Source organism: Chelmon rostratus, chromosome 6, assembly GCF_017976325.1.
Source record: "Chelmon rostratus isolate fCheRos1 chromosome 6, fCheRos1.pri, whole genome shotgun sequence".
Taxonomy (NCBI): domain Eukaryota; kingdom Metazoa; phylum Chordata; class Actinopteri; order Chaetodontiformes; family Chaetodontidae; genus Chelmon; species Chelmon rostratus.
In genome coordinates, this window is record NC_055663.1 from 2,417,098 (window position 1) to 2,444,027 (window position 26,930).

General features: G+C 41.4%; 1 protein-coding gene across 1 annotated transcript in view; it reads right to left on the reverse strand.

Annotated features, from left to right (window-relative positions):
- Window positions 1–26,930, reverse strand: part of znf423 (zinc finger protein 423) — a 160,323-nt gene that overhangs the window by 101,684 nt on the left and 31,709 nt on the right. Inside the window, exon 3 of the mRNA XM_041938722.1 lies at window positions 13,712–13,915. Within this exon, the coding sequence (XP_041794656.1) occupies window positions 13,712–13,915 (204 nt within the window). The remainder of the gene's footprint in view (window positions 1–13,711; window positions 13,916–26,930) is intronic.

The window sequence follows — 26,930 nt, forward strand, 5'->3', positions numbered from 1 at the left end:
ACTGCCATGACATGGATTTTGCAATACTGTCATTGCCATGTTAAAGGTTTTAGCGCATAGAAAAATAGTGTGCTTTGCTGTGGCTGCAATAACATGCAGGTAGAGGGCTACGCATGCACTCAGAGAACAGGAATTACACCCAGGAACTAACCTCACCCTAAACCACATCTATGTCCAGCTAGACCTCTGCCCGACAACCACCTCTTTCCAGTACAACAAGGGTTTCTACAAACAGAAGCATGCTGTGCAATGGAGTTGGCTGGTTCTCCACTGGTGGCCAATCTCCATATACAAGAAGTACAGAGCAGAGCTCTGATCTCCTTTTCAGGAACTATCCCCAGGCATTGGTTTATGTATGTGGACGACACCTGGGTCAAAATTAGAACAGAGGAACTGGAAGCTTTCACAGATCACATCAATGCAGTGGACATCAACATCACATTCACTCAGGAGGATGTTAATGGAAACAGTCTGGCTTTCTTGGATAGCACAGTGCACACTGAAGAACACAGAGGACTCAACACATTTAAGTGTACAGAAAACCCACACACATGGTATTTGCACCAGTATTTGCTTTTTGATTCTCACCACCCACTACAGCATAAGCTGGTGGTTATCAGAACCTACACCATCATGCTCAGAACATCGATACAAAGGTAGAAAGCAAGGAGAAGGAGCAGAAAATAAGGAAACTGAGCCTTCATCAAGACCACAAAAAGACACAGAACCGAAAAGAGAAGAAAAGAACAATAAATGGAACAATACTCTCATACATTACATTGTGGGAATATCTGAAAAACTCAAAACAGAAAAAGGATTTTCAACAAACACCACATCCCTGTCCACTTCAAGCCCATTCATACTCTGAGGCAGAAGCTTGCCCACCCCAAGGACAAAACACCTAGACATGAGGAGCGCAATGTATTGTACAAAGTCCAGTGCAGCAAGGAATGCACAGACTTTTACACTGGGGAAACAAAACAACTGCATCACAAGCACATGGCACAACACAGGAGAGCCAACACCTCAGGTCAAGACTCAGCCATCCAGCTACATGTGAAGGACAAGGGACACTCATTTAAGGAGAACAATGAAAAGAGCCATCTACAACATACTGGAACAACCACCACTGAACAGAGGAGATGCTCTACAAAACCCTTATCAGCCACCTACAATGCAGTCCTGAGATCCCCAGATGGCTTAACACTGATTCACACCATGACTCATGTGAGTCGCTAGGTTCACATGGGTGGGTGGGTCAACAACTCACATCTGACCTCAACAACTCCCAAGCTGTGAACAATCCTGCAAGAGAATAATTGCCTGGGACTCAGACTACACAGTCAGCGCAACAATATGGAAGATAACATTACGAGCAGCACAAGCCAATTTCTCAGTTGTTGGCTGCAAACACAAACCAACACAAAAGTCTCCCCACCAACCAAGGAAGTTAAGACACAGCTGACTAACTTGACGGAAATGGAAAAACAGCTGGAAAACTCTTATGCTATATATGTGTGGTAATCATTTTACTTTGGGCAGCTTTGAGGGCCAATACAAAGTAGGATCCACTTCTAAAATGAAGGACATGGTTGGATTGATATTGACTACAAACCCAGAGCCTAGATGTTTTTCCATTTTTATGTAGCTTTACTGTTTATTTGTTTAGCATGTTAGCATGTTGAATTTTGTGAGCATGTTCCGTGGCTAATGTAGCTCTATTAGCTAATATTTACTGTAAACACACACTGTAGCAATGTTGGCATACTTAATATTGAGAGGCAGTCAAGAGAAACTGTGTGAACATTAAGCCTCATTTGAAGCCAACTAAATAGCCAGAGTAGCAGGATGGATTGTGGGTAACTGTTTTTTCATGTTCCTTTTTGTGCAGTCTAACATAGCCAGACCTATTATCTCCACACTTCATACTGCAACAAAAGCTCAGCTGGTTTTATTGTTACAGGAAAGCCCCCTCTGCTGCATATCACATCGGTATGTGTGCCTGTTGCTGCCGTATGTAAATGGATTTGATAGAAATGCCCCGTGGTACATTGACTTTTGTACTTAAATAATAACATTTACAAATTAACCTACATTACTGCAGTCTACATTTTCCATTTAATGTAGGCCTATGCCTCATTTTTATTCCTATTTGCACCAATACAAAAGTGAAAAGAGGTAGAATCATGTTTAGAGTGAAATGGCCCTTTTATATTTGTAATACTGTGATATAATGGCATCATCGTGAAAAACAGAGAGAATTTTTAAGTCATATCTCCACCATATAAGTTTAGTATACAATGATATTGTCATATATATGATAATTTGCCAATGTTGTGAGTCATCTACTGGGAGCAGTGTTGATGTGCTCTATACAGTACCACTCACTGTATAAGATAAGATGAAATAAAACTTTATTTATCCCCAGCTGGGGAAATTTGGGTATTAAAGCAGCATGGAGAGCAGTTGGAAAGAAAAATAGCAACAGAGATAGAGAAAGTCAAAAAAGTTGACTATATACTGCAAATAAACAATACAATACCAATCAAAAGTTTGGACACTAAATCAATGATTTCATTATTTTTATTATTTTCTAATAATAAATCATTGACCAAGAAAAAGGTGAACAAGCTGTAAGATAGTTCAAGTGGTCTTTCTCTTAAGGTTATCCGTGCAGGTTACAACTAATCTACCCGCTATAACTGACCCTTTGCTAAACCCCTCCTCCAAAGAGCTTCTCTCCAATTCTAGCTTAATAATAGTCACTAGGTACCGGCCGGTCCGTCAAGTGTTGCATTTCTCTACATGTTGATGCAGTGCGCATGAGGTTCTAAGAAAAGCAATACTTGGTGTTGCAAGTGTTTTGGAAGGTGGAGTCTTTTTTGTAGTCTTTCAAAAACGTAAAAGATAGGAGCAAACGTGTGAGGAATGAATTGGACTTTGTTTTTATCTGCTGTGATGTAAACTGCAAATGCTAGCATGTCTGGCTAACTGGCTTACTACCTGCAAGTATTATATCCAAAGGCAATGAGCATGTTATTAGCTTTCTATAATATTTTTGGGGTTACACCAGAAAAGCAGTACATCAGCTGTTTGTGGATTTGCCAGTCTGTGAACCAAGTTGCAACTAAATCAGAATTTAGACAAATATTGTCAAGGGTTATGTCAGAATAAACAACATTTTAATAAGCCTACATTTCATTATTTTTACATTTTATTTTTTAATATTTTATTTACAACTAAACAAATGCACAGATATTGCCAAATTGCAAAACAAGAATAAATCAATTTAATAGCATATATGGGTTGTATTATCATACATATGACTTACACCATATACATTCTTCTGTACATTAGTACCACATCAAAGGGACAGAAAAACAATTATCTGTGAATTATAACCGAAGTGCATGTACCATTTCTGAGCAAGATGACGAGGCATGAGTGGCAGCTAGTTACAGCAACTCCGACCGCTTTCCTTTGTTTTAGTGTTTTCTTGTGTGTTTCTCATCCTTTTTTTGGCTTTTAATTTTTTTTTCCATGTGCAATTTGTGTAAAGTCTGTGAAATTCTACTGAATTTTTGGTAGTATATCTTTATGGTAATTTATCTTATAGTTCTTTGCAGCTATATATATATATATATATATATATATATATATATATATATATATTTCTTCTCTTATATAGCCCTTTGTAAAAAATGTACACACACACACACACATATATATATATATATATATATATAGTCAGCTTTTATTTTGTATTTGGTATTGCTCTTTTTCTGTTGCTATTTTTTTCGAACTGCCATTATTTGCTGTTGTAATACCCAAATTTCCATAGCTGGCGATTAATAAAGTCTATCTTATCTATCTTATCTTATTTCTGTAGAAGGCCAACCAGATCACCAGCAAGACAGCCATCAAATGGTTGCCAAATATTGTACAAGAAGTTGTCATTACTCTTTCATGTAGCACTGTGGTGTTCCACAGGAAAAGCTTAAATGCATCTGTGTGTCACTGTGTGACTGAGCGAGCTCTCTCTGACTGACTGGAACAGAATACATCACCTTGCAAGAAGAAGTTAACCCATTAAACTGTCAAGCGTCCAGCTGATAAATAAACTGCCCTGTAGGTAAATTCAGGAAAAACAAGTCTAGTTCTATCTTTCATATTCTGTGGAAACTGAGCTAAGCTCCTCAGCAATATGTTTCCAGAACGTGGATATCAAGGGACATTGTCAGATACAATGATAGCCAGTTCATACTTCTTTTTTTGCACTTCACAAAGAGAGTTGAGGTCTTGGGATTAACTTCGTTTAGGAAGTGAGGAGCATGCTGTAGTCTACGTATTCTGAACTGGCTCTCTCTAGGTCTGTTACACTCCATGTTAATATTTTCTTACCAGCTACAAAGGTATCTGATGACACCTTAGCATCAACTTCAACCTCCTCCTTCTCCCAGAAAGTCTTAGTTTTGCTGGCATTAATACAGCAGAGTAAATGTTACTATAAAAAGGCAGTTAATATTCTGTTATAAAGGGAAAGAGAGAAAAGAGAGAAGGAAGCTTTCAATCAAGCTTTTCATTGGGCGATCTGTTGGGAATGTAATATGGATTTTAGAAAAATGCCTCACCCTAAGAAAACCAAATACATGGCTGTGTGGTATTCTGCATTTAGTCTGGAGTTGTATGAATGACATGAAATTACCACTTTCAAGTAAATCAGCAACAGCTCCTTTGAGGACCAGATATTGAAAATGCTTTTTCCTACACCAAGAGGGGACACTTTATTTTGAGTTACAGGTTGTAGAGCTGATGAAAAACCAGTACATTTAGTAATATCACACATATGATAAGATTGTTTTTAACCTCTGCTGGAAGTATACTCACGTCAATTGCAATAAGGTAGTGGGGGGCTCCATTTGACATATCGGAGCCAACCGGACATTATTAGGGCATGACAAACCCAACTATAATACAGAAAGCTAGGAATGGCTTGACCCCACCTGTCTAACATGCTGTCCCCATGTTTAACCAAGATTTCTTTCCATGCCATTTAAATTTTGTAAGAATCAATATAAAATGGCTGTTCTATCTATCTTAAGTGGCAGAATGATTTTTTTATTCTTAATATTCTATTGGGCGAATTAGCTCGATACTGGAATACACTGGAAAACAATGCTGCTCCTTTCTATACATTATATGGATCAAAAACTGGTGAGGATGCTGATGTTATGCACGGACATGACTTATTGCATCAACAACCATCAAGTACATTTTAATGCCCCTTTTCCAAGATTGTCGTTTCAATAGGTGCGGACTCCTCAGCTGACTCACACAGTTTTAGCATAAGCATTAGCTTTCATTGGCTCGCAACAATTATAAAATCTGGTATCGAGAGTCATCATTTTAGCGAAATCCAGTCATCAGGTAGAAATGAAAAGCCTGCTTTTGTTTACTTCTGTGAGGAATCAAGACCTCGTGTTTCAAGAATTACTGTGAATTTCAGTGATAAAAATGCCATCGCTATCACTGTAAACTCAATATGTGCAGTGAGAGAATGGAATGCTTGACAGGCATAGCATCTGTGAATAAGGTGGCAGGCAATTAGCGAATGGTCAAGTCTGCTTCCTTTGTGCTTTGTGAAACCAAAACCGTTTTTTTTCCTTCTTTAGATACCACCAGGTAAGGAGCTGAACTACATTTTAAACCATCAGTTAACTACTGATACTGATTACTTTTAGAATTTTGCAAGATGCAACATCTAAGGTGATATCTCGCCACTGCATCACAATTTACTGAAGCCATAAATCACATATTATAATTCCTTAATTTGTCAGACAAACAGCAAAAACACAAAATATTCAATATGCAATTACACAAAAAAGGAAAGTAAGGAACACTTTATATTTAAGAAGCTGTAACCAGATGCCAGATGTTTCATATTTTTATGTTATAAATCAATGATTGATTTTCTGCTTATAATACTTTACTTTAACATAAAAAAAACTGTTGTCTTCGACAGATAGGTATTATTTACATTTATCACTTTACTAGTTGTATCTGTTTAAAGATCTGTAAACAAAGCAGTCTTTTCAGCTTTGTTATACATAGAAACTCATATACTGCTGTGGATGAACTACAATGTCCAGTCATGACAAAAACTGGCATACAGGCAGAGTGCAAAATCTAAATCTGAAATATAAACAGCCTAACTGGGAAGATAAGACACACTTATTTATTCAAAGATATGTAAATGTATATTTCATTAATCTGTGTAAATATTTGATCAATAAACACAAACACTGACACACAGAAAGAAGCTGCAAAGCCTTTGGCTGAAGAATTCTAATGAATGTTATGAGACAGAAACAGTCGTCTGTCTATTCCTTCAACGGCTCAGAAAATCAAACATTTGACTGGACCATGGATATAGCTTTTTTCTGTCTACATGCACACAGAGACCCACACACACACACTCACTGAAACACAGAGAGACACACACACACACAAATATTTGCTCTGCAAGATCTACACATCTACACACAGGCACACAATGACAGATAGAGGGAGAAATGATAGAGAAAGAAGAGGGAAGTTACATTTTAAAACAAGAGTTTCTTTCCCTCTGAGCAAAGTGAGGCTGAATACAAGGGGGTTAGCTGGTGGCAACACACACACACGCACACACGCGCACATGCACGCACGCACACACACACTCACACACACACACTTTCTTGTGTCCTGCAAATTCTTCTTTTTCACTGTTGCATTAAGTAAGAAAAAATGGAAGAGAGTCAAAGTAGGAGGAGAGGAAGGAGGGGGTGGAAGAAGAGAAGGAGGGAAAAAGAAGGGAAGAGACAAGAGAGGAGAAGAGAGAAAACATCCCTGTGGAGTCTTTCTCCCTTCCTGGAGCGAGCGTGGGCCCCTGCAGCGCCGCCTGTGTAATTTCCAGTGGCAGTGAATACAGGTATTAATAAAAGCCCCATGGGGAAGAGCACACAATATAACCCTACATTTTCAAGCATTATGAAAGGACGCCCCCAGGGGTCCTTGGGCTCAAATTTCTGAGATGCAGGCATTGTAAAAAGACACCCCCGGGGGAGAACCCCGCAATAGAAATCTGCTGAATTCAAAGCATTTCCAGAGCCCTGGTGGGAGCCATTACTCCCACTGGATGAGGAGAGATTTTTTTCAACCTCTCCTCTCGCCTTCCAACCGCTCTCTCTCTTTTTTACCAAACATGTGTTGCTGACATGTTGACAGATTGCTCAGTGAGGTGTTTAGGTGCATGCACAAGGCACGTCTGCTGAGACACGAGCTCCCTCCCTCTTCTCCCCTCTCTGTCTTTCTCTCTCTCCCCCCTCCTAAACATGCCATTTCCCAAGTTCCATCCCTCCCTTCCTCCAACCTCTCAGCGTGCCCAAAACTGCTCCCATCCATATTTCATAAAGGAGAAACTAGGCTGAAAGAGAGAGAGAGAGAGAGGAAGGGAGAGAGAGAGAGAGGATGGAAAGACTTAAGGTAAGAGGGAGAGAGAAAGAAAAAGAGGTGGGGCAAAGAGGAGGGAGGGAGAAAGGATGACAGGGAAAATAGAGGAAAAAGGGAAGATAAAGAGAAACAAAGCGGGATCAAGGGAAGGGAATGGGAGGAGGAGAGGACAGATAAAGAGAAATAGAGCGATATACAGAGTGGGAGAACTCTGCAGTGAAAAATGAACCCTGTGATGAAAAACGACTTCACAACAACCCTTATCTGTCTAGCCCCCTCCCGACCATCCCTCAATCCCTCCCCCTCCCTCTCTGCATGTTCTTCTTCTTCTTCTTCTACTTCTCTCTTCTCGCCATCCCCCTCTCCTCTTGTGGCGAGATCCTGCTCTCTCCCTGGAAAACCTGAGCGGCAGCCAGCTGTGTCTGTGTGTGCGCTGTGCACTTGTATGTATGCCAAGAGCTTAGCGCAGGAATCTTTGGGCCACCCTCGGGTACAGAGACACAGAGGGAAGGAAGGGGGGTGGGGAGCGGGGAAGGGGGCAGGATGAGGGAAGAGGGGCATATGGTGATGAAGAGGGCAAGAGCGAGGGACAGGGAAATAGAGGAAGAGGATGGGAGCTGGGGGGGCAAAAATAAGTGAATATAAAGAAAACAACTAAGAGCACAATATTTATTTTGTCAATCAACACCAGATACTGGATTGGAAACACACACACACACACACACACACACACACACACACACACACACACACAGCCAGTGCGGGCCAGAGTGCAGGAGGCTGTCTGTAATTTTGTTTCAGATTACACCCCTCCTACCTCTCCTTCGCTCACTCTCTTGTAGAAAGTGATGTGTGGTTTTAATAAGAGCCTCGGCCTCACAGGACTCAGCTGCTATCCTGATGACAGACGCAGCGAGGTGTGTGCGGTGTGTGTGCGTTTCTCTATGCTCAAGAGGGTGTTTCTCTGCGTGTGTGTGTGTGTGTGTGAGACAGCGGGTTGCGACAGACGGTAGGAGCTTAGCAGCGGGGAGATGTCCCGTGGGAGGCAAACCAGTCACCCAAGGGCCCTGCACAAACAGACACACTCCCCTCTCTGCCCCATGTTTTTCTCCTCTTTCCTGTTTTCTCCCATCTTTCACTTCCTCCCTGAGCATTTTACATTTCACCTCCACTTTCCAGCCCTCCTCCTTACCTGTCTTCATCCCGAACCCCATTATTCCTTTCCACTCCTCTTCTTTTCCTCCCTCATTTCCTCCTCTGTCTCCCCCTCCCTCCCACTTAACAGAGAGCTCACAAATACCTTCAGAAAGCATGTGCACAGTACATGCACACAATTTTTCATCAACACCATCTCACCATAGCATCTAGCTGGGTTATTGGCTTGCTGTTTGCCACTGGCAGCACCACTTTCTGCCCCCCTGCCTTGACTGACAGATCCCACATTTATTTGGTGCCTACCGTCTCATCACTTCCTTTTCCCCCTCAAGTGGTTTTTACTGACATCTTCAACAATTTCTCCTTGCCCTCTTGTCCTTTTTCCTCCTTCTCACTCACACCTAGCATGGGTGCGTGCACACTGTTGACATGTGTGTGCGTCAGTGGATGTGTGTGTGTGCCAGACAGCTTTTACATACAGTATAACTAAATGGACAGTGGCTGCACAAATACAGGGCCTCCATAGCAGTGTAAAAACACTGTGTGAGTGTGTTTAAAGCTCTACGCAGATCACATTCACCCAACCCTGGAATGTTGTGGCCGGTCATATAGCTTTTGGGATTCCCTCATGGGATGTGTATGCCTGTGTGTGTGTTTGTTTGTGTGTGTGTGTTTGTGTGTGTGTATTCACGTGTCAGAGCAGGCAAGAAAATGTTCTCTATTTTATCTGTAGGAGTTTTTCTCTACTCCTCCTCTGCTCAGGGAGCCTCTGCTCCACATTCTGACTCCTACTGAGACCCACCGACACTCCCTCGACACTCTTGCTCTGTCTCTCGCACACACTGTACACACACATGCAGACCTACATATACTAAACGTTGTAGACACACATCACATATATAGATATCACTACACACTATATACACTTCAGCAAGTAAGTTTGACTAGAGCCTCAGAATATCAGGCAGCACTAAAAAGAAAACAAAATAATAAGGCTCTTACTGCAGTTTATACTTCTTTTGAAATATACTGTAGTATAGCTAAGTATTGAAGAAATTCAGCATAAAGGCATTGTATCCTACCATAAGAGAATATTTACCAGGTACACTGGTAGGCACTGTGCCAGTTAAATCAGTTTACACACACAGGCAAACACACACACACACAGTCGCGTTTCCATAATTTTTGGGGACATTATATAGGCTTAAATTAATTTCCTGGAGGCCAACCCTAACCCTTACCCATCTCACCCTAACCCTTACCCTAACCCCTAACCTTAACCTTAACCTAAACCTAATCTTACCCTATCCTTAACCCCAGTCTACATGCTAAAACTTAATGATTTACATTGTGGGGACTTGCCTTTTGTCCCCATAAGGAAGGCAAGTCCCCACATGACTGTGTAAACAGAGTTATGTCACCACAATGTTAGCAATACACCGCAACACACACATGCAGATTATTTTATCTATATTTAAAAGCAGAGGTTTCACATATACACACAGATACAATGGACCAACACAGTCTCTATCAAACACTACTGATAGAGAGGAAGTACTGCGTCAGTTAAATCAGTTAACACACACACACACACACACACACAAATGCACAAACAAAACCAGCTGAGCAGTCAGGCTCATGCACATTAATGTGGCATTACATTAACCAGATGTGTGGGGTCTATGGGTATGAATGTTTGAGTGCATGTACACAAATTTATGTGTCATTGATTTGTGCCACTGCGTGTGTGTGAGTGTGTGCCTGTCCAATATCCATTCAAATTAATGGTGCCTCTTTATGGGCCTTCTGCTAGAGTGGCACTGAATTACTTGGTGCTTCACTCTCGCACCTGGGACCCATTCAATGTTATAGCCGCAGCTAGCTGCTAACTTGGGACCCATCTGCTACAACAGTATAGTTAGCATTACAGATACCAGCACTTTTTCTGCAGAGGATTCAGTGATAACTAACATGGTTCTTAATTCTGCACCTGGGACCCACAGATGTAAATCAGATATTATTCAATAATTGCTTGCTGTGGACATGTCTACAGGAAACTACAGAACTTACCCTAAGAGAAACTGAGACAACTGGCAAGGCAGAAGTGTTCAAATTTCATGTTGCAGCAATTCAGTGTAATTGCAACAGGCTGTACTGCATGAACACTTATTTGTGTCACAAAGGAGGACTTTGTCCAGGCAACTTCATTTCATTCCATTTTCTGCAACAACTGAATGCTGTTTGTCTGGCTGGAGTTCTCATTAAAACATGTTTTTATGACACATGTTTATCAAAGTAAATAAAATCCTCTAGTGCTTATTTGTACTTTTTCACAGTGTACATTTACTTGATGGTGTATATTATTCATTAGATCTGTTAATACTCACAAATCATGAGGATTTCAGACAATTATAGCCAACTGCCTTATGTCCTTTTTCGTCTTTCCTTGTTAAACTACACTTGAACACGATGCAAAGGCCACAAAACTGCAACTCTACATAATACACAAATCTGTCAGTTCTCCTGTCATGATTAGTGAACTCTGCTGCCACAAATCTGTGTTCAAATCAGTGCTGGCCCAGCAATGTTTGCTTTCTGCTCAGAGATAAACACAAACACCATCACACTACAAAATGAACACATTAAATCTGCGTGGTGTGTGTTTATCCTCAGTAGGCTGTGCATTTCTTGTTTGTGTGCGTGTGCTGTCCCATGCCCTACTACAAATCAAATCCCAGGGTTCTCAACCAGAGAAAAGGAATCTTTATTCCATGTGTTTTAATTTAGCCCTCTCCTCAAGATTAACAAGAAAGCTGTGGTCCCACCACTAACTTCATACTCACATACACTCTCCGGCACACTTCAGACAAATACACATATACAACCAACAACACACACCGACATGCAGCAGATGAACACACACAAACCCCTGCATGCAAGTGCACACACATCCTGCCGAGCTGGGGGATTACTCTGCAATCTCAACCACTCTTTCTCTGGGGAAAAACATGTTTTATCATTTCATTTCATTTCTTTCTTCTGTGCTCCCTCTCACCCTCCCTCCCTCCCTTTGCTTTCTCACTCAGCAACATGTAGTCATCCCCAGACTCCTGTGCTGAAATCACAGGCCACATCCCGTGCTCTGACAGCAGCCCTGCGCTTTTGGCGGTGTGATTCTGCGTGTGTGTGTCATGTCGTGTGTGTGTGTGTGCGTCTGTCTATCCGTGTGTGTGTGTGTGTGTGTGTGTGTGTGTTTAGGTGTGGATCAGGAAAATTAAAAAAATAACAAAAAAGGCAAGAAAGAATTTAAAAAACACAAGCAGGTTTTTCCTTTTTTTAGAAAGAAAGAAATTGCATATTTTGCATATATGGTAGGTTACATCTTCAACCTTTATGTCTGAACGTACAGCAAAACAGTCACATTGAGGCTGAAAGGTCTCTTTTAAGTGCTGTCCAGGAGTATTTCTATTGTTCACAAGATGATTTCTATATTTTCACAATTACACCTGTAAATTCCAGTTATAACAGACCACCCAGCCACCAAGATTGTCCAGTGTTTAAGATGTACACTGTATGACATGATAGCGCTGTACAAGCCAGGGACCTTTGCGTTGCCTTTAATCTCACTCTATTTCTCCACATATTTTCTATTGCTCTTCACTGCAGAAGATCTAATAAAGGCAAACATCATTCCTGTATTATTGCATCTTCAAGTATCTCTCTGAGACTGCATGTGAGCCCTAAGACGAGAGCCCCAATGACTGTAGTGGAATTGGATGTCAGGTAACAGGGTGAAAAGAGGTTGTTGAGGTAAGGGTCTTACCATCTACATTATGCAGTCTCTTGAAACACTATCTTTACCAGTTTAAACAAAGCCCTCCATTCCCCCTCTCCCTATTTCTTCATCCCTCTATCAAAAGTAAACACACGCACACTCTCACACGCTACGAGGCAGTCTTCTTCTTGCAGCAAGAATAAAGTGTGTGTGTGTGTGCATGTGTGTTTCTGTGTGTCCGTGTGTGTGTTGGCTTGTTAAGTGAGCGTTTGAATTAATCTGTAGGAACCAGATGCCCCCGAAGCGTTCCTTTCAGCCCCTCCATTAATTACACCAGCACTAATAACGGCTTTTTGTGTGTGTGGGTGTGTGTGTGTGCGTGCGTGTGTGAGTGTACATGTGTGTACACTTGTATTGCTACAGAATGAGGACCCACAGAGTGAAGACTTTTTTGGAAAGTGGGAACATTTTGAGCAGCCCTCACAATTTGAAACAGCCATTTGAATGTTTAAGACTTGGCTTTAAGAGTCTGCATAGATAGTTATGATAGCTAAGGTTTGGCTAAGACACTAGGGAATATAGAGTGTCTTTGTCATGATAGAAGTACAAGTACGTGTGTGCACATGGCCACATCCACAAATCTGTCTGACACAACTCTATCCAATAGCTATAAGTATTCAGAAACAGGGACGGGCCTGAGTCACCCAGGAATCTCTAACTTAGCATCCTACCCACTGAAAAACATGCAGCACCATTATATACCAGACACTGTATAAAAACACTTCAGTGGCACATCGTCACCATTTCACTTAAAGGATTTAAATTTGTGTACTTTTTAAAATGATCTCAATTCCTGACCCAGTTCTACCTCATTCCTCATAAGTCAAATGCAAAAAAGGAATCCCTTCAATTGTTAACTGCAGGAGGACATGCACTGTACTGATCGAACTGTTAAAAAAAGAAAATCCCTTCACTTGTTGTATCAGCCTTTGGTGAGGAAATATTAAACATCACTGTTCTGACTATACACAGCTGAGTTTCCCTTTCCTTTGAGACACAAGTCAGAATATTATGTCATCCACCACTAAACCCCTGACTACCCCTCATGATTATGATACCACGGTTTTGAACGCAGAACACATGACTCCAAGTGGACAAAGAATCCTCAGCATATCATGATTTCTGACATTTAGCTGTACTGTACCCATGGTTTTGTGAAAAAGGTTAACAAGTGGAACAGTCTAATCAATTTGAATACACAGCCACAGTCACAGTCCAGATGAGATATCTTACCAGCTGGGCAGTGGTTGGTTCTGTGCTCAGTGAGCTCAGCCAGGCAGTCAAAGTCCTGTTGACAGTTGTCGCAGGTGAAGATGGACTCATCATCTAGGTCGTCATCATGATCTCGGTCATCACGGTCATCATGCTCCTCTTGTTCTCTGTCCTGAGCACCCACCCTCTGACCATCTTTGAGCTCTCTGTCAGACACCAGGACTTCTGAGAAGACACACAACATATAGAATTAAGTTAAAAAGCTAATGTATGTTCACATGCTTGCTTTTTGTTTTCCAGAAATGCTAATCATTATATTACACTATACAGACTTCCATGAATGACATCAGCACTGTGTCATATTTAATTTCTCTGGACTATTAAATAATAATTACTTGTGTATTGATATTCTAAACAACAAAACCACAAGATCTGTTTTTGAGTCTCTATCTGTTATCCCTTTTTGTTATGACCATTGACCCTGTTTTTTCTGCATGATCTTGCCGTCACATTGCTACAGTGGATTAAACAAAAATCTGATTGGGATATTTATTGTCCTTACTTGTATGTCTGCCACCATCCAATTCATTTCTGCTTTTTTGGGGGGATTTTGTTTTGTTTTACCCCCACAATCAATCGGCACCAGCTATATGTGCAACTTGACTGAATTATATAAAGTGTGTGTGGAACAACCCTCCAGCATTTGACTGTGTGTGTGTGTGTGTGTGTGTGTGTGTGTGTGTGTGTGTGTGTGTGAATGTGTGTGTCCTGGTAGAAGACAGGCAGAGTGAGAGAGGGGACCAGTGGAAGGCTGTGTCGGCCCAGTCGTCTCTGCTCCATTGTGTCTCCATTTTCACACCTTATTATCACATTATAAACGCTGAGGATCCAATAGGACTGACACTGAAGATGCTGGCGAGGAGAGGAGAAGAGAGGAGATGAGACGAGACAGGAGAGGAGGGAGGAACCAGAGGGAAGAGAAAGGAGGGAGCGACATAGAGCCGGTGCAGGGGATCAAAGGGAGGATAGAAAGTGAGGTTCGGAGGGGAAACTTGAAAGAACTGAACAACAGATGCGGAAGGTGGAGGAAATACATTTTTTGCTCTTCTTTTTTACACGCCACAACTGCTATCTGTCTTAAATTATTCAACCTCACAGCAACACTCAGAGAATAATCCAATATCACACATATAGTCCAATCGACTAGACCAACCTCAGGAACAAATCCTAAACCACCCAGCACTGTATGTATCCTGAATAAAGAGGATCATTGAGAAAAGGGTGCCAGTAAAAAGGGGAAAGGCAACACCTGCAAACAAAAGAAGGATGGATACTGCAGTTTACTCTTGTTTTGAAATATAGAAATTCAGCATAGACGTATTGTACTCGATCAGAGTTTTACCACTGATAATACTCTAATTACAACATTTAGGGTAAGTGTTAACAAAATATTTTTCTTCTTACCGTTTTGACCTGGAAGAGTGAATCTTTTACTTTTAAGTTTTAAGCATTCAGTTAAAACAGCCAAGTGTCTTCAATTTAAAGAGTCAAGTTAAAAATAAGTCAATTGTGCTTCCATAATTAAGGCAAAAGGAACAAATATTCACATATCATTTTTGCACTTTTGGAGTTTTTTGTTTTGCACCTGGCATTTCGTCAGATCTCTGACTGAACTTGTGTTCATCATCATGAAAATGTGGTCGATCTGAGTAAGTGGAGAAACTTCCACCTGACAGGGAAGAGTACACAGGTCTTTATAAGTTACATGCTCCTAGTCCTTTCTTCTTTTTAGGTAGTTTAGTATAAACTTTCAAATTTCCAGTGAGAAACATGTGTCTTCACTTAAAGACTATTTTTACAGAAGAGTACAGCGATCTCTATCACCTGCTGAAGCTCAATATGATGATGATGCTTCAAGAAGATACAAACTCCACTAATTAAGTTTCCAATTAAATGTGAAACATGATCACACTCTCGACTTATGTTCCTCTGTTATAGTGTTGAACAATGGCCAGAAAATTGTTTTTGCACAAGATTCACAAGACTCACCAGACTCATTCATTCATAATTTTATCCGATTAAACATTTTGGTTAAATTTTGTCATAATCAGCAAATGAATTCCTGAGTTATGGTCAAAATGTGATTTTTGAGGTCACAGTGACCTTGACAGTTGACCACGAACCACCAAAATCTAATCAGTTGATCCTTGAGTCAGAGTGGACATTTGTGCCAAGCTGCCTCTTGGCATTCTTGTGGTATCACGTACTCGAGAATGGGACAGACGGACAGTAAGAGCAGACGTGAAGGATTAAGCTCCATTTCAGTTTTGGCTATTAACAGCTTCTAACATTATTTAACTTGTATAAGCAAATGAAAATGTATTTATGATATATATTAGATAGACATTATGAACTATGAAAAACTTATGTGATTTTGTTATTAGAAAAAGTCTGACTGAGCACAACCCACCAACACATTTCACTCGTGTCATGTCATCATGTCAGGTCAGTAACAAAAAAGTCAAAAAAACAACAATAGCATAGTCACGACTTTAAGAAAGACATTGAGTTTTGAGTCAAGGTGAGACAAATCAGACTGAGGTGTGCACGTATGCTCATGCATGCATGCTCATGGAAGCCACTCTGATTTATGGGAGGAGTGGAATTGGAAAGAGGGATGCTTGGAGGAAGGGAACGAGGGATTGAGGTGTTTGGTGGGCTGCAGGAGAGCAACACAGTGAAAGAGTGATTGAAGAAGGAATAGATGAACGGATGGTGAAGTAGAGTGAGAGGGTGTTGGCCATCTGTCCAGTGGTGAGAGCACCGTCTGGCCAGGGAGAGAAAGTGGCCTCTTGGCTGACACAACACACACACACACACACACACACACACACACACACACACACACACACACACACCACATGTGCATGCATACACATGCACATTGGTCATTGTGCACAGTCACACAAACAGACAAAGGTAAACATATTTATGGAAACACACACGGATGTGCACACACCAGAGGTACACTAACTGGGTATACTGCACGTAATTAGATCTACACTAATTGTTTATTTGTATTTTTCACCTTTTTTTGCTGTATTACATGTTTTTTTACTGTTAAATTCTAGGATTGGAGAACCTTTCTGATACTCAGCCCCCACGCTTCCATATGCAAAAATACAGACTCACACATTTATAAATGCCTTTTTCTTTCTGGTTAGTACTTGAAAGTGTTGATTTGTTGCAACACACAATGCAAAACTTTTCATGCTAACTTTAATTCTTTAAATACTTAGCTGCTGGGAACTGGAAAGAACAGGTGTAGTTAATGGCTGATATTAAGGACAGATGGTGATACCAATAACTGTATTAATATTAATAAATTATTCTTAAACACTAATTATAACACGGCATCACTTAGAGATCAGGCTTTTGCTACTAATGTACAAGCATTTGATGAGGAACGGTACACCTCCAATAGCAACTTGACGTCACAGTGAGGTGAGGTAGAGCAGCGTGCATTGATTCTCATATTCTTGGTGACAGCATAGCCATATTGCTGGTGGGATTTTGCTGCTATTTCTTTAGTTTTTGTTCTTTATCAGATTTTAGTCTTTGCATGGAGGCCCCTATCTGTTAATCCACGTGATGAGGTCTCAACACAACAGAAAATAAATAATAAATAAATGCTGGATTTGTTTTTTTCGGCATAGTTTTTTACATGCCTTTCAAAAGCAAGCATACATATACACATAACACGCACACGCACACACACACACACACTCCCCAGGGTGCCCTGATGCCAGAGGTGAGGGCAGTGCCAACTCCAGTGCATGCCAACACAACCTGCTGTCATAGCAACAGAGGGAGGGGGCAAATGAAACCTCTCCAACTTGCACCCCTCAGTCCTCATCTCTCCCTTCATTTCTCTTTCAATATTTTTTTTTTCTTGTCTACTCATCCTTTCATTTGGTCTTCAATCCTCAATATCAGTGAGCTGGATGAAGAGAGAGATTTAAGGGTGTCAGAACACAGGAAGATAAAGGGGTGGCAGAGGCTAACATGTTGGCATTTTGCATCTACAGTTTCCCCTCCTTTTGTCCCATCGTGCCTTTGTGTTTCCTTCCCCTCTGTCTCCTGTCTGTCTTGTGTATATGTGTTACTGTAGGGTGTGGCAGGAGGGTCTGGTCTAGCCTCCTCCTCTCCAGAGCACACCTGGTACTAATTATTCAATCAAGACCCATCTGCTGACACGGTATAAAAGCGCCAGCCACCCAGTATTCACCAAATCGTCCATTGACCTTCGTGGTAACACTGACACTCCTGAGCTCTACCTGATAATGCAATTTTTTTTGGCCTGCTTCCTGCCTTCCTGACCACTGTCTTCTTGTGGCCAGGTGCCTACGCTCATGCTCCAGCCTCTGCCCTGTCAGTCTGTTGTCATGAGTAGTTTGGAACTGGACTCTCTCCTGGCCTGTTCACTCTCAGTAAACACTCCAGGCTCTTGGTGTGAATCTACTAGACTCATCTGTTGCACATTTTTGAACTATCTATTGTTGCCTTTTTACAAATCCCTGTCTCCAAGTCTGAGTTTCAGCATTTGGGTCGGTTTACTTCAGTACAACACCGCTAACACATTTCTATTTGCACATGGATCTGCATGGTACCCCTAACTGCCACCTCTCTACCCACTTACACATGGACAAGATAAGTATGTGTCATCTTATAATCTCAGAGACGATCGCAACAGCTACAGTATCTAGTAGGAGCAATCATGATTAGCACTTTCATACAATGGCAATAGAGCTCCTTGCTAAGCCACAGTGTGTATGTGCGTGTCAGTTTGTGTGTCCTGAGAACACCTGTCTCATGTTGTGGACAATGGAAAGGAAGCTTGTCCAAAATGAGGACACTCAGACAGTTGAGCACTTTGTGGCAGTACAGCGGTTGTCATTAACCTGTATTCATGTTTACGAGATCTTCACAAGCATATAATAGCTTTCAGTCACTTCTCAATGCAACAGAGCAGGAATTACAGTTCATCTTGGTTCACAGTAAAATCAGTTTCATACTCACATAGTTGTAACAGAAACAGAAAAATGTTCTTCAGCTTGACAGAAAAGCGTTTAAATCCACCCGAAGCTGCAAATGTGGAAGCTTCAGTTTTATGTAAACAGTGTTTTCAGGTGTATCTGCATTAAACTAGCTGGACATTACAAATTAAACATTCATTCACTCACTCTCCATCTTTCTTCCTCATGTTTCTCTTATTATTCACAAAAATCACTTACATCTCCTAGTCTCCTTTTCTACACCACCCACTCTGACCCAAACCATACCAGAAAAAAGAAGCAGGCCTACTTAATGAAAGCAGGCAACTCCCTTGGGTGCTGAGGGGGCAGTGGGGTGTGTGTGTGTGTGTGTGTGTGCTAGGGTATTGACTGAATAGTACGACAGTGGTCCTTGGCAAGCAGCATTTGTGCACTATCCAATTGCAGTCTCTTTTTCTTCCACACACAAAAACACACACAGAAACACACAACAGGAAGATACAGCTATCGTAAGTCAGAGACATATGAACACACAACAAACACACACACACACACTCTACAGAGAACCATTATCTCTGAGTCACAGACTGTCCCTATGCCAGGAATAACTACACTCACTCACTCAGTCACTCAGTCACTCACTCATAGACACCCATTATTCTTTCGTTATCCAAAGAGACTCGCAAAAAGTCTAAATCACGTCCTGCATTCAAACTGCAGAAGATATGAAAAATAAAGCATCAATGAAAGCAACATCAACAATAATATTCCTGTTCACCTCAAAGCATACAGTATGTTTCAGGAGATGGGTTTTCTACCAGTCCTTGAGTCTCAGAGCCCTGCTGATTTTTATTCTAGACATGTAATGAGGGACTGAATCACACCTGGGATGCACAGTGAATGCAATTACAGGAAATTAGCCAGCTGGTAGGATAGAAAACCAGCAGTATTCTGCGTCCTAAGAACTGGGATTGAAAACCATTGTTTGGATCTGCAGGAAAAAATGGTGTATATGTGCAGAAAAAGAAAAATGTAATGCAGATTTTGTGTTTTAATGGCGATATATAACCAGGTTGCTGTCTGGATAAAGGACAGCTAGAGCAGCCATTCACACCACGGCATTCATGATCATGCATCCACAGCTATTAAACAAGCCAACTATTTAAATCAATGACAGCACCACATATCACAGCAACAGCACCATGATCAGTCAGAACTATATGTCATTCCCTACATGTTACGCCTTAATCATGCATTCGTGGACAATGAATTGGACTCTACAACATTCCAGAGAAAGTCTTATTACAGTATATATTACTGACTCTTTTTAAGACAGTTTTCATTTGCTGGTAAGTGTGTGTGACAGCATGCCACATCAGGTATGGATGTGGAGAGAAGATGTTTTTACACTGTGCGTCTCTGGAGGAAAAGTAATAAACAATCTTGTTGGATGTACCAACCAGCCTCAGTAACCTGAGGACAATGGGCTGTTTATTAACAGATAAGAATATAAATATATAAATGGATACCTGTGGAATAATGAGGTCACTTTGCATATCTGCAGGAAAGTTATACGCAGCTGGTCTGTGTGTGTGTGTGTGCTGTACTGGTGCATGTGTGTGTTTGCGCACACCCTGAGTAATTAGATAAAGAGAAGAAAATTAGCAGAGCCCACAGTGTAGAATGATGTTACACAGCCTAACCACGCCTAGCCAGAGACCCACTAATCACCACTCGTTAGGCTCACAGAAGAGTATGTGTGGATGTTTGCTTGTGCTCATAGTATGGGTGTGCTTGTTAGTTGTATGTTTGCTTATTACCCATGTTAAATGAGTTCATTGAGATAATTAGTGAGCTAAATGACAATAAGCCATATAAATACAGGAGAAAGAGAAAGACAGACCGACAAAGACAGAGGTTTTATCCCCCTCTTCCCTCAAAAAAGTGGCATATGAACAGAACAGAGAAGCTTCAACCCTGGATCCAAGCACACTCAAGGTGGACACCCTCTATCTTACTGTCTGTCTTTGATTTCATGGCACTGTTGTGAGCAGTTGCTAAGATAAGCTAGAGGAGACACAAACTGGAACACCAAAAAACACTCACAGGCAGCATGGCCACCGTATATCTCAATATATCCTGTGGGAAGAAAACTAGGGATCTAATGAACTTTGAAGGAGACAGGAAATGTTCCTGAATTGCCCCAGGGTGATAGAAGTGCACTGAGTTCCAGAGGTAGAGGGAGAGTTAAAAAGGAATAAAACATACCGTAATATTGCAAAGGTAAGGTAGTTGTTCAAGTCTTAGATTTGGCAGCCAGGAGCTGGTACTGTGGTCTGTCAGGGACACACTCTGCAGCAAAGAGGTGTATATCTACTGGCCAAGCATGCATAAAACACACATACACATAGAGTAAACACACATCTATGTCTGTATAAGCCTAAAACAGGCATCAAAAGGTGGGAAAAGGTGTGTGTGTGTGGAGCTTCCAGCAGAGTGTTTAGAAACCAAACAGTCCCGACACAAGGCTTTCATTCTGCTTCACATCACTCTCCACACTGGACCAGGTTTTACAGGCACCTGGCTGGGCAACACCACTGGGCTGACCATGAGGTTAAAATCAGACTGCATCACATGGTTTGCATGGAGTGCCCATTGGGCTACAGCACAATTAAAGAAAGAATCTGAAGGTAGGGCCCTTTGATATCCGAGATGCAGATAACACAGACGGAATCACAAAATTTAATGATAAAAATGTAATCAACTGTAAAATGCAACCTAGCATTATAAGCTTTTTTTTCCACAGCACCTACACGGAATGAAAACAAAAAAACATGGTGGTATGTTTTTGTGTCACGTGCACAAACACAGACACACATGTCAAAGATGTTCTATGAGAGAGATAGTGTTACCGCATCAGCAGATGTTCATTGAAGACTTTGTGGCTGTATGCGCAGAGTCAGATATTCTGCTGATAAAAATGAAAAAGCTACATCCCTCTCTGGTCAAGTATTGGAAATAAGGAGGGGCATTGCCTGAACATGAAAACAGAGTCCTTCAGACCCACTTATCCCACGTGTTCAAGGTGCATATAGAGACTGTCCTGCAAAAGATGCGTTCAATAAAACATAATGTGTTACATCAAATTCAATGATATTCATTCAAGATTAAACATTTTATAACTTTACTTTTGAAATTGTATTCATCCACCACATGATTAGACACTCTATCTGAAGATAAAATGCTTTGGAATTTAAAACACAGAATGTGGTATTCAGTCTCGGCTCGGTTTTCTCCTGACCTCATACCTGTGCTCTGTGTCTCTGACCGAGAAAAACCTAGTGCCTTACAACGCCTGGATCTCCAGCCGTAAGCCAGCCAACTCCCTCTGCCTCACCTCTCTGGTCTGTGATCTAACTACCACTCTCCTCTCTACTACAGCTACTCTGGATCGCGCACTTTCAGTTCAGAATTGTTCACTAAACTGTTGTTCACTGCTCTACTGACTCTTGTTATACTTTTGGTTCAGAGAATAACCCACTATGACAAGCACTCTCAGTTTGTGTTTCTGGAAGCAATGGAAGTCAATGGAACAGCGTGTGGATGCTGCTTTGTGTCCCTATCAAATGTGTCTGAAAACACCTTCAATCGAAACTCAATATTACAGTGAGACTATAATGCCAGTTCATGACCGATCTATTCGAGCTCAAAATGTTGAAGTGGGCATATATAAAGAATGGTCTCATTTGGTACAGAGCACACACTTAAATGTACACTGACACACACACAGGCTGAACATGTACAGCTGGACACAACAACACAGGCCTACTTTCTGTCTCTCAAGAGAATGACTCCCCCACCCATCTCTTGCCCCTAGCTCTTTCTCTCTCTGTGAGTGTGTGTGTGTGTGTGTGTGTGTATGTGTGTAAGTGTGTGTGTCTGTGTGTGTGTATGTGTGTGCGTGCCCATGTGTTTGTCTATACAAGCAACCCCCCCGAGCCACAAAATACCAGTCGCACACACTCACATATGTATGTGCATGCACTTACACACAGAATCCCCTGGGATGTGCTGCAGCAAGGGAGAGCAGCACCCAACACCAATGTCTGGAAACAGGATGATGAAAGATCCACTCACGTCATGGAAGGTAGCAGAAAATATACACACATACACTGCATATACACACACATAAAAAAAAAAAATCAGCCAGACATACAATGCATAGACTCAGACGGATCGGCAGAAAAGCATGCTCACAAACATTGAGACCCATTTTTGATGCACACACATACCAACAAAATGTACACAAACAAACAAAGGGCTTACGTACTGCAATACAGACAAAAACACAGATGCACTGCGCGCTGTCACAAGCAGGCAATAATAGTTCACTCACACACACACACACACAAACACACCCATATGTACACAGGAACTGTTTTCCTGTGGTAGCCTTGGGGAAATTAAAACTACATTATGGACCTCCAGAGGGTAGTGGTGAAAGAGGGATAGAGGAAGAGGAAAAGAGAAAGAGGAAGCGAAAGAAGGAGGGAGAGGGAGAGACCGGGAGAGGGAGAAGGGTCAGTGTCCTGTTTTTTCTCAGCTCTGGCCATCACAGTGAAGCAGGAGAATAGTGGTACTGCCTGTAATCTGACTTCAGTCTCTCACCTCTCCATGTGGAACATCATCTCACATCCTAAAATTCCTCATTGTCTGTCCTAATGGATGGATGGATAGCTGAGATTATGTAAATGTCCCCTTCAATCTAACCATTTTGAATTTAAGATTTGATCAATTTACCTTCTAGTCATCAAACCGTTTGAGCTAGAAACAAGCACCAGACTCCCACTGAGCCTTACCTGCATCAGGGCTGTCTATTAATTTTATTTCTCTCGTCATTTGATACAGGCATGCTTTTAGGCTTGTTTGGTTATGTGACCAACATTTGTTTTTATCATCACTTCTTTTTAATAAATTCCCCTTCTTTCAATTCTGAAGAAGGGAATTTCCTTTCAATGTTTTATCATTTTATTACAATTCTACAAATAAATCAAGCACTTAAGACTCTGGAGAAGATGCTGGGCGAACCCTGGGTCAAAGGACAAAGTAACCTTGAACCTCTGACCCCTGTCATGACCGACATTATGTGGTGCAGCTTTCCCACTGAATGAAAAACATATGATAACCAAGCACATACAGTGAATTTTCACCTGTAGTTGGATTTGAACAAAGATTCTGGGTTGTTACAATCCAGAAAATACATCTTGGCTAGTCCTCACAACTGACTGTGTAACCAGATTTATTTCCCCCTGACATGAGGAATACACAACCACACACCCACACTCACTCACTCACACACTCTCACACACACAGTACTTAAGATGTGAATAACAATAATGAAGTAAAGGGAGTCACGAGGGACCGCTGACCGAGATGGCCGCCTGGAGCAGACCTCCCGACAAATTACCCATTTTCCCTAAGTTTTCGTGAGTGAGACCATACTTTCCACTACACGACAGCCATCTCACGTGGTAGGTGCGTGTTGCAACTGGATTTTCTTTTGGAAATACAACACAATGTCAACTATAACGAGACTGTGCTAGTGCAGCTAGCAGTGAGACGCTAACTAGTTTAGCCACCGAGGATGAGTGGATGTCGGACGCCGGCCCTTCCAAACCCATGGCAATGGACACTATTGCAGAACTATACGTGAAATGGCCCAGGTGAGCAGCATCTTACAAGATCTGCAGGCAGACGTTTAAGCAGTAAAAGCTACTCAGGCTAAAATGGGGATGTGTCTACGCTTTATGACTGGAATGAGCTGATGCACGCATCATGGATCTGGAAAAAGATAATGAATGGCTGGATAAGGCAGCCAGGGAACATCAATATGAGGAACTTAAGAGAAATGTGCAAGACATGGAAAACCGTGATGTACGAGTGAATCTACGCTTGGTGGGGGTTAAAGAGATGGCGGAGAACGGTAAACCGAGGGATCTGGTGAGGGCTATCATTTTTGGAATTGGGCCCCACTACCGAACGAGGGCCAGCGACCGAGACCTTTTGTTATGCGCTTTCAAAACTTTTTGGGAAAGGAGAGGGTTCTGGCGGCCGCAAGACAACATTCTCATGGTGGAGGCGGGATTCCGTGGAATGGCTGCCAAATCTCCTTCTTCCCTGATTTTACCAGAGATGTGGTGGAGAAGAGGAAAAGATTTACTGAGGTCAGAAGGAAGCTTCATGCGCTGGATGTTAGATTCGCACTGGCATACCCTGCCGTTCTCCATTTCACATGGGACACACAGGAAAATTTATTCGAGGATCCCCGCAAAGCGATGGAGTTTATTGACGGTAAAAGACAGTAGCTCAAGTTCAAGTGAAACTGCTCTTCAATGGACACATGCCTGAATCTTTTCGGTTTTTTTGTGTGTGTGTGTGTGTGAGTCCATCATCTAATCCTGACTGTATAGTAACAAGGCCTGAAGTCGGATTTATGCAAGTAAAGAATTGCTGAAGTGAACAGGACTTTAATTGGACAATAGCGGGTTATGGGTACCTTTTGTGAGTGATCAACAACGGGTGATCTTATTATTTCTATCAGAATTTGTATGTTAGATTCTGTTTTGAACTCCAGGGTATTGTGGTGTATTGTTCGTTGAATGGTGGACAAGGGCTGATTAAGACAGTAAAAAGTGTTATTTCAATTATGGAGATTTGGGGGGGGGGTTTGTGGAGGTGACCCCTGGTTGCACCTCACAGACCATAAAGAGTGGGAGTGGATGAGATGGTTGTTTGTTTTTATATTTTATTTTTTGGGGGGCTGTGGGTGGGGAGTTCCACGGTGTCAGCTTATCCACACGGTTCTATTTTTATTTTTCTATGTTCTTAAGGTGCACATGCTTAAGTTCTAATACCACATGCTATACCTTCGTGACTCTTAAAGATTATATTGCAATCCCTGCACTTGTCAATATTCAAGTGATAAGGTATAAAGGCTAAAAATATCAGAGTAATCACTTGGAATGTAAACGGATTGTCAAACCCCGTCAAAAGGAAGAAATGTCTCAGTTATCTTAATTCTCAAAAGACAGACATAGCCCTCAAAAAGTGCATTTGACAGATAAAGAAATAGCGAAAGTTTAATGTATGTGGGTAGGCCATATATTTTACAGCTGTTTTAATAGCCAGAAACGAGGGGTTGTAATATTGGTACACAAGAGGCTAAATTTTGAAATATTAAATCAGCATAAGGATAAAGAAGGGAGGCTCATTTGTGTTGAAGCTAAGATCAATGGGAGTAGGGTTAACCTGTGTAACATATATGCACCTAACATTTCTTATAAAATCAATAGTATTTTGGGAGGCTTGGGTGAGGGGAAAATATTATTAGGAGGTGACTTTAATCAGATTCAAGATGGTGTTTTGGATAAATCTACTTATGTCAAACGGGTTCCCAGAGATAGACGCGCAATTCATCAGTTATTAACCCCAGAGAAAAGCAATTTACTTTTTATTCCCACAAACACAAATCAGCTTCAAGAATTTATTATTTCTTACTTTCTAATAGTGTGAGTGGTTCTTGTGCCAATTGCAAGATTGGAGCAATTGCACTCACTGACCATGCAACTGTATAACTGGATATGATAACTGGGAAGAGCCAATTAAGAGTAGTAGATGGAGGCTCAATGCATCTTTATTCCAAAACCCAGAAACAGGACAATGTGGTACAGATATATTTTAAACTGCCTCAAAAGTGTCAATCAGCCTCTATGTTTTATAAAATGGCATCCAGGAACATGCATGACAATAGTGAGAGTCTGATACTTGTTTGAGAGAGAGATCTGAATGTGGACATAGATAAGTACTCATGGCTTAAAATAATTTCCTCTATGGGATGGTTTACAAGAGAAGCACGAGCGAAGCTTACTCATTACAAGATACTCCACCGGTTTTATTTTACTCCTCTACCACCTTTTCAAAATAGTCTATGATGGAAATGTAACAGTCATAAAGGCACGTTTATTCATGCCATGTGGGCTTGCCCAGCCAACCATTTCGGAGGAAAATAACTCAAACACTACAGGAATGGTTGGGTACACATGTCCCTGTCTCTGCTCAATTGTGCCTATCGGGGGACAGTTCTTGTTTACCTAATGTTTCTAAAAGTGCAATTGCTTTGGTCCTAA